The sequence below is a fragment of the Mastomys coucha genome, unplaced genomic scaffold, assembly GCF_008632895.1.
Source record: "Mastomys coucha isolate ucsf_1 unplaced genomic scaffold, UCSF_Mcou_1 pScaffold22, whole genome shotgun sequence".
NCBI lineage: Eukaryota > Metazoa > Chordata > Mammalia > Rodentia > Muridae > Mastomys > Mastomys coucha.
Genome location: NW_022196905.1, coordinates 25,427,709 through 25,437,150, shown reverse-complemented (window position 1 = coordinate 25,437,150; position 9,442 = coordinate 25,427,709). Strand labels below are relative to the sequence as shown.

General features: G+C 41.8%; 1 protein-coding gene across 3 annotated transcripts in view; it reads right to left on the bottom strand.

Annotated features, from left to right (window-relative positions):
- Nucleotides 1-9,442, bottom strand: part of Nf2 (neurofibromin 2) — an 84,604-nt gene that overhangs the window by 23,093 nt on the left and 52,069 nt on the right. For all 3 annotated transcript variants that reach the window (XM_031339937.1, XM_031339936.1, XM_031339935.1), the window contains exons 9-12: nucleotides 7,806-7,880; nucleotides 6,386-6,499; nucleotides 2,227-2,349; nucleotides 684-901 (exon numbers count right to left, since the gene is read on the bottom strand). In XM_031339937.1, the coding sequence (XP_031195797.1) occupies nucleotides 684-901; nucleotides 2,227-2,349; nucleotides 6,386-6,499; nucleotides 7,806-7,880 (530 nt within the window). The remainder of the gene's footprint in view (nucleotides 1-683; nucleotides 902-2,226; nucleotides 2,350-6,385; nucleotides 6,500-7,805; nucleotides 7,881-9,442) is intronic.

Genomic DNA, 9,442 nt, shown 5'->3' with positions numbered 1-9,442 from the left:
GTACTGTCAGAGCCTCTCAGGAGATAGCTATATTAGGCTGGCTTGCCCTTCCTTCAGTCCCTGCTCCACAGTTAATCTCTGCAACTAAAACCAGGCTTTCATACTTGTGCAACAGGTACTTTGCTGATTAGGCCCTCACTTCCCCCTTAAAAATTTTTTTTATTATGTATATAGGTGCTCTGCCTGCATGTATGTTTGTGTACCATGTGCATTCTTGGTGCTCATGGAGGCCAGAAAGGTTACATCCCCTGGAATTGGAATTACAAATGGTTGCAAGTCACCATGTGGCTGCTGGGATTCCAACTCTGTTCTTTGAAGAGTAGACAGGGATCTAAAGCTCTCCAGCCTCACCTCACCATACTTTTTTTAAATGCAAAAGAGCCTCTTTTCCTCTCTGGCTATTCTCTCTATAAATAGGCTTAAATGTTTTTTCATGCAAACTTCACTTTTAGAAGGACTGAGGTATGCTGTGGAGCCAGGACAGAAAGATTCTCTGGGAAAGAGAGAAAACTGTATTCTATGCCCCCCACCCCACCCCCAGCAGCTCCAAATCCACCAGCCTATCTTACAGTCCTGTTCCCACAATAGAGAAGTTTGACGATATGACAACGAGCTTCTGAAGGGTTGAAACCAGGCAAATAACCCTTCCCAGGTCCCAGTGCCCAGGACAACCAACCATTCACCTCCTCTCTGACTCCTCAGCCATCTTCAGGGCCAGCACTTCAGCCTCCAGCACCTTTTGCTCCATCAGGCGCTTCTCCTCCTCTGTCCGAATGGCTGTGGCCTTGATTCGCTGCATCTCTTGCTCAGCCTCTGCAGCCTTTTGTGCCAGAAGTTTGGCCTCTTCCTCTGTGATCTGAGCCTTTTCAGCCAACAGGTCAGCAGTTTCCTCAGACCGCATCTGGGAAGGAAAGTGTCTGAGATAGTATAGGCTCCGTGTCTGTCTCCATGTGGGGAGAGCAGTCTCACACAGTATACACACTGGTCTCTCACACCTGGCTCCCTGCACAGGCCAACAAAACCTGGTTTTGAATCCCTAGTACCCCTGTAAAACCTAAGCATGGGACTGGTGAGATGGCTCAGCTGTTAAGAGCACCGATTGCTCTTCCGAAGGTCCTGAGTTCAAATCTCAGCAACCACATGGTGGCTCACAACCATCTCTGATGCCCTCTTCTGGTGTACCTAAAGATAGCAACAGTGTTAATAATAAATAAATCTTTAAAAAATGTACTTTGATGAAAGTTTATTTAAAAAAACCTAAGCATGGTCTTTTTTATTATTATCTTTTAATTTTTATTTTTATACATATAAGTATTTTGCCTGCATAAATGTTTGTGCACCGTTATGTGCAGATGCAGTAACTTTAGAAACCAGAAGAGGACATCGGATCTCCTGGGGCTGGAGTTACAGAAAGAAGGTGGTGAGCTGCCAAGTGGGTACTGGGAATCAAACTTGGGTCCTATGGAAGAGCAGCCAGAGCTCTTGAACTCTGAGCTCTCTTTTCCAGCCCCCAAGAGCCAGTTTTAACTTCCCTGTGCCTGACCACTGAGAGACTCCCAGTCTGTCTGACAACAGATGATATGCTACACACTCCAACTATTCAGCAGGGCCCTGCAGGCTCCACCAGGGGAAAAAGAAAATAAAATCCTATGTATAGAATGTATTTTAGCTGAAATTATGCTTGTGAGGGAATATTCAATTTAAACTCTGTACTGTCCCTTTAAGTCAGTAATTCAAAAGCAGAGGTATAATGTCCACTGCCCACTCCTGTGAAAATGTCTGGAGACTATTTTCTTACAAGGTAGGCTGAGCATGGCAGGCAGGTATGCCTTTTATCCAATCACTTATAAAATGAGGCAGGGAGGATCAAGAGTTCAAGGTTATCCTTGGCTATCATAAAAATAAAACATAGAGCCTGCCCCCTGAGCCACATCCTAGTCCTAGGACATTTTTGAGGTTGGAGTGGTACTACTGTCAGCTAGCAAGTAGAGACAGGGGGGCTCTATATCCTTCGAAGCAAAGCTACTCTCAGATTATGGTTGGTACTATTCCCCAAGAGTTGGGAGGGCCAAGGCTAAGAATCCCTGGTGCAAAGGTAACTCAGTTGGAAAAGTAGAGTTTGGCTACAAATGAATGTATTCTAAATTTTCTAAAAAGAAAAGGCATTGATGTTTTAAAAACTGAAATAAATTCATGATCCAAAGGAGACCAAACACCACAAATCACCAGGGCTTCATTGGCCATCGTTGCTTCTTCTTTCATCTGCAGGAGCCTCCTCTCTAATTCATCTCTTGTACGCTCGGCCTCCTCCCGCATCTGCTTCTCTCGAGCCAGCCGCTGTCTCTCCATCTACGGGTAAAAGAACAGGTCCGTGTCAGTGCTCCAGGAACCCAAGAATGGCCAGTTTCTGGAGCCTTTCTATGTCTTCACTTCTAGAACATTCTTGTTTGCTATCCTCTGTCCTAAACTAATTGTAGAATTAAAAGCTGTACAAATAAATTCCAGTAGAAATACAAATAACAAAATCCAAACTCAGTAACCATATGTAGAGAAAAGAGCATTCTTGTACACGATATAATCTGCCCTTAAAATGCTCTGCTATTTGGGAACCTCACATAGCTCTGCCCCATGACTGGCAGCTCTCAGTATAGATTCCTCTTCCCCAAAACAAGGGTCCAGAAAAAAACAGCTCTCTCATCTGTTCAGATGAACCACACCTTAACATTTTTGGTCCCTATAGCCCCTTCACACAATTTCATCCACAATACCACTAGTTCTCCCTCTGCTTATAGGGAATGATAGATCTCACACAGAACTTCACAGCAGGAAGCTGCAGTGGCTTTGCACAGTCTTGTACAGCCCCATGCGGAGGCAACTCAGACAGGCAGGAACACAGAGCCCATCCTTACAGAATCAGTACAAAGCCTCTACTGCCACCCCCTAGCCTTCTGGAGCACAGCGTTAATTGGGCCACTTGCCAAGCTTAGTAAGAGGACCAAGACTAAAGGCAGCATAGTTCCCTGTGACTTCAGGACACCGAGTTCAGAAAACAGAAGCCAGAAGTGACCAATGTTCGATTTTCTGCCTTAGATAATGAAATAATTACTCCTTTGTGCTTCAATCTCACCCAAACTCTACAAGTTCTACAAGGCTGCCCTTTCTAAATATGAAGCTCTTCAGTGCATTTTAATTGAAAGAATCATGTAAAATAGACAAGCAATAAAGTTCTTTGATTTTCCTCTTGACCTCAGTGAACAGGTCAGTCGGCAACCTGTTCTTCAGTTTCCACTAAAATACAATTTCCATTTCCATTCTCCTTTTGGAAAAAAAAAAAGGGCCAGGCTGTCCCCAGTTCTCAGCCTTATACTTTTCATGAAACCTTCCCACTAATAATAAAGGACTTCCTATTTTTTCTTTCCTTTCCTTTTATTTTTTTATAAGATTTATTTTATTTATTATTTTATGTGTGTGAGTACACTGTAGCTGTACAGATGGCTGTGTGCTATCATGTGTGAGGCTGACTTCTAAATTTCCCCTACTTAAGAGTCAAGTCAAAGAGTATGATTCTTCTTTTTTTTTTTTAAAGAATTATTATTTATATATATGAGCACACTGTCGCTGTCTTCATACATACTAGAACAGAGTATCAGATCCCATTACGGATGGTTGTGAGCTACCACGTTGTTGCTAGGAACTGAACTCAGGACCTCTGGAAGAGCAGTCAGTGCTCTTAACCCCTGAGCCATCTCTCCAGCCCCCAAGAGTATGCTTCTTAAAGCTGTCACTATACCCCATGATAGCTCAGTAGCACATTTCTGTTCAACAGAACCTATACCATCACCCTTAAAGCATCCTAAGGAGCAAGCTGATGGCATACTCCAGACAGCAAACACAGGGCAAGCTCACAGCTCACTGGCCCAAATTGGGTATTTCTCTCTAAAGCCTGGGGCTGGGAGCCAGACTCTCTGTCATTCCCAAATCAGAGAATACCACACAGACTAATTATTACACCTCTGAGCTTTCAAGTCCTGAGAGGGACCAAACGCAGCTGTAACTACTCTATCAAACAGTTCATGCCAAACCACAACTGATAAGTCTCAGCAGCAAGGCTCAAATCAGCTGTGGGTTTCAGTGAGCAGAGAAGGTCTATAAGTAGAAAACAATGATCCAGCTAATCCAGTCTGCTGATAGGTGCTATAGCACCCCCTGCATAGGGCCAGCCATTTGTACACAGGTTGACTGGCAGTGATGAACTGCAACTGGGAGCCTAATTAGCATTCCACAGCACACACTGAAATGCTGTCCTGTATTCTATCACCATCTAATTAGAAAGGGTACTGACCTGGCAGGAGACAGACGATAAAGACAGTCAGCTAGAGAAACAAAACAATGCCTGACTACCTTGTCCCTAGTCTGATGATCACACTTGAAGTACAGAAGTATCTAAAGATCTTGGGTTTTTATTGGACTGAGCACAGGGTCCCCAACGAAGGAGCTAGAGAAAGGACCCAAGGAGCTGAAGAGCTTGCAGCCCCTTAGGACGAACAATATGAACTAACTAGTACCCAGGGACTAAGCCACCAATCTAAGAGTACACATGGTGGGACTCCTGGCTTCAGCTGCATATGTAGCAGAGGATAGCCTAGTCGGTCATCAATGGGAGGAGAGGTCCTTGGTCCTGTGAAGGCTCTATTCCCCAGTGTAGGGGAATGCCAGGGCCAGGAAGGGGGAGAGGGAGGGTTGGTGAGCAGGGGGAGGGTGGAGGGAACAGGGTTTTTTTTTTGGAGGGGAAGCCAGGAAAGGAGATATCATTTGAAATGTAAATAAATATCTAATTAAAAAAAAAGGAAAAAAAGATCTTGGGTTTTTTCTCCTTTTTAGATATGTTAAAATTAGAACTTAGTATGAATTTCCCTTAAGATTTTTATTTTGTTATGTATTTGTGTATGTAAGTATGCATGTGGGCAGTCAGAGGACAACTGTAGAAGTCAGTTTTCTCCTTCTACATGACTCTGGGTATCAAATTCAGGTTGTCAGGTTCGGTAGCAAACCTTTACCCACTGAACCATCTCACTAGCCCATGCGCTTATTTCTATAGCTGACACCCCACTATCCGGGCATTCGCTAATAAAAATCCAACAGGAATGAAATAAGAGCAGGTATATCTATAATCATAATAGTCTAGTTGACAACAGCCATCCCTTATCTTGTAAGACCAACCAAAAGCAGTATCAATTAAAACAAGGTTTTAATTCCTATTATTCATTATTGTTATGTGTATGAGTAAGTGCATGAAGTATATGGTACATGTCCTATGGCATGGGGTGGATGTCAGGGGACAACTCTGCAGAGTCAGTTCTCGTTCTGTCTTTCAATGGGTTTCAGGTATCAAACAAATGATGTCACACTTGCCACCTTGTTTGCCCTAAAATCAAGTCTTAGTTGGGCATGGTAGTACACATCAGTGATCCCTGTATTAGAGAAGCTGAAGCAAGAAAACTGTCTTTGTTTGAGTTTGAGGCTGGATTGAAGTGTAGCAGGTCAGCCAGAACTACATAGTAAAAATGTGTCTGAAGCAAACAACAAACAAACTAGAGACTGGAAGAAATCTAAGTTAATAAAGCTCTTGCTAAGCAAACATGAGTTTCTGAGTTTGATCCTAGCACCCACGAAAAGGCTAGGCATGGCAGCATACTGGGGAGGTAGAGACAGACAGAGCCCTAGGGCTCGCTGTTCTAGATTTATCATTGAGTCCCTGGTCCAAGAGACACCCTGCTTCAAAAGACAAAGTAGACAGCTCTTGAGAAATGATGCCCAAGGTTGACCTCTGGCCTTCAAAATCAAGTACACAAATACATACATACACAAACCAAATGAAATAAACATGACCTTACTGTATTTTTCAGGGTTCTCTGGAGTCACAGAACTTATGGTAGTCTCTATGTAGTAAAGGAATTTATTGATGACTTACAGTCTGTAGTCCAACTCCCAACAATCAACTCCCAACAACGGTCAGCAGCAGCTGTGAATGGAAGTCCGAGGATCCAGCAGTTGCTCAGTACCACAAGGCAAGCAGAAGAAGCAGAGAGCCTTCCTTCTACCAATGTCCTTATATAGGTCTCCAGCAAAAGGTATGGCCCAGATTAAAGGTGTGTGCCACCACACCTTTAATCCCAGATGACCTTGAACTCATAGATCTTCCTATCTTAATCCTCTGGGATTCACAGCCACTATACCTCAATATCTCCATGCCAAGATTCAGGTCGGAAACTTGTATCTCTCAGCCTCCAGATTAGGGCCACAGGTGAGCCTTCTAATTCTGGATTGTAGTTCATTTCAGATATAGTCAAGCTGACAACCAGGAACAGCCACTACACTTACTCACCTGCTTTCTAGCCTTCTCTTCCCTGGCCTGGGCTTTCATCTGCTGAACTTCTAAAGAGTCAGCTTTCCGTCGCCTCATAAATAGGTCATGGTTCCCAATACATAGCTGAAGAATCTGTGGCCAAGGAAATAGAAAACATATTAAACACGTAAATTTACCTGCTGCTTACCAACCCACAACGCCATAGCATCTTGGGTTCTGTATATCTGGGGAAGGAAGACAAACAATGGAATAAAAGACAAGAGCCTTGCAGACAGCTTCTAACACTCTCAGCTCTGGAAATATGTATGACAAGTACCTCAGATAATCCAGGAGATAAAAATCACAAGTGAGGAGTTGCTACCATTAGTCACTCACATGCACCACAGTCACCTAAGTCTAGGTGTGGCTAGGCAGATCAAGAGGATGGAAATGCCAACCAGGAAGCTACTTGGGGTCAAAGGTTATTCATGTGGAAAGAAATAAGCTAGCTTTCTCCCTCATGCCAAAAGCTGATTCCAGTTTCAAAGGTAACTTTTTTTTGAAAATACAAAGTAATTTATTTTAATCAGAAAAAGGAAAAATGTCAAGTAAAAAAATACAGAGGAACAAATGATAGAGGTTTTTAATGTGTTGATATGAAAGGTAAAAATTATTTGTCAAGACATCATAATGTAGGAAAATGAACCTTACAGGGGAAGATGATAATAATTCATAAAGAAAACAACCAAAGGCTCGTGAGATGGCTCAGTGGGTAAGAGTCCCGACTGCTCTTTGGAAGGTCATGAGTTCAAATCCCAGCAACCACATGGTGGCTCACAACCAAACGTAATGAAATCTGACTCCCTCTTCTGGTGTGTCTGAAGACAGCTACAGTGTACGCATTTATAATGATAAATAAATCTTAAAAAAAAGAAAAAAAGAAAAAGAAAACAATGAACTAACCTAAGAGGAAAATGGTCAAAAGACATTAAACAATTTAAGAATTTAAAGGAACAGGAAATTAGATTTGGTCAATAATGTGACTTCATTAGAAATTATAAAATGCAAATTAATATGGCAAGTAGAGGGCTAAGATATACCTCAGTGGTAGAATGTTTCCTGGCATGCACAAAGCCCTAGATTTCATCTTTACACCCAGGCTCCTCACCACAAAAAAAAAAAAAAAAAAAAAAAAAAAAAAAAAAAAGGTTAACTCATTAACTCTGTAGGTTAAAGAGAAAAATATTTACCATGTCAAATATCATTTTATACCTCTTAGCAAGAGAGACTAGGGCCAGATAGATTCCTGGCAGACAGGATTTTATAAAAAAGGGCAAATTATGCACGTGTGCATGCACGCGCACGTACACACACACACACACATAATTCAATTTCTCAGAAAAGTTAGTTCTCTGTCATGAAAACCAAGATTTCAACTTACCAGCTTATTTCAACTTACCAGCTTATTAACACGAAGCTTTGAGGAGTTAAATTTGAAGACATCGATTTTCTTATCCAATGGTTTAATAGTAAACTGAAAGAAAAGAGTACAGTTTCTTGTGATACCAACTGAAAATCCACAAAAGTAGCAACCACGCAGCCTCTAGCCTTGGCTTCCTGGGTGAGTCAGAGGCATACAGGGTACCAAGTTTGGGGCTGCATTAGTTTATAACCCTAACCAGCTTGGGCAGCTGTGAAGAAAGGACACTGAAGACCTGAAATTAGAACCCAGATGGGCCTGCTCCTGAGGCCACACTGCAAAGCTCCTTGCCTTCATAAAGCTCACAGTCTAGCAGGATTTAATCCAACAGCAGCTAGATACCCAAAAGATAACGCCATATATTAGTGTCTCATTGGTGGGACATGTCACAAATATCCTAAAGGTTTAGAGCAGACCTAGCACAAATGGGCAGTCTTAGAAGTATATGGCAGAATAGCTAAAGCTATGGAGGAGGGGCATGCTATACAGGGCAAGCAGTAAGAATAAATTCAGTCTCCAGCACTAAAACGTAAGAGGAGGAGGAGGAGATGGTGAGAAGGAAGGAGCAGGGATATCAACCTTGTTAGTTCTTTAGTAATTGCAATGATAACAGCAGACTCTGACAGGAAGGCTGATGGGTAATGAAGAATAAAATGTCAGAGGGCTTAAAATTGATGTGATATGATATAGCAACTTCCTAGGATTTCTGAACATGATCAGTGGTCAAAGATGTTAAGGGAAGGAATAGTGTGAAGAAAAAGGGATTGCCGAAAAAGAGAAATATATAATTCCTGAAATCAAAATGAAGAGTAAGTGTCAATGTAGCAAAAGAAACCTAAGCACAAACAAGACAACTGCTGCTGTAACCACTGAGGAGACCAGAATGATCCTAGACCCCAAGGATACCCCTGGAATGTGTCTTTAAGCTGGATAAGGTAACACATACTTGTCATACAGGCAGAAGGCAGAGGGAGCAAGACCACAAGTTCAAAGCCAGCCTGTTCTATATAGATTTCTAGGCCAGCCAGGAAAATATAGCAAGACCAACTTCAAAAACAAAATGAGACAAGCATATCTAGATCAAAGCATTTTATATGCATATATGAATATGTCATAATGACACCCATTACCTTGTACAACTAGCATATGCTAACAAACATTGTAAAACCACATATACATTCCCAAGAAAGAATTGCATGGCCACTGCCAGCAAAGCAGGGGAAAAAAAATGATTAACCCAGAGCACTTGCCTGTATGTGGCTTCCATCTTAAGGACCACAAAATATAAAACAAAAAAAACCAAGAAGAATGAGTTGCTTAGCAAATAAACTTATAGGGGAATGCAGAATATTGGGTATTTCTTTACATGTTTATATTGTCCAATGAGAGATGAGCACATATAGGACCAAAAATAAATAAATAAATAAATAAAAATGAATCCTTAGTTTGGTTTTGAGTCAAGTTAATATTTAGTCCTAGTATTCTTCTGGTATGGAATATTATTTATGAATTTCATAAGCTTATTTCTAGCCTTGCTACTAAACCCTAGAGCTGTCAGTAAGAAGCCACAAGTAGTATGGCTCTGTTTCACACCAAGCCATACAGGAAGAACCAAT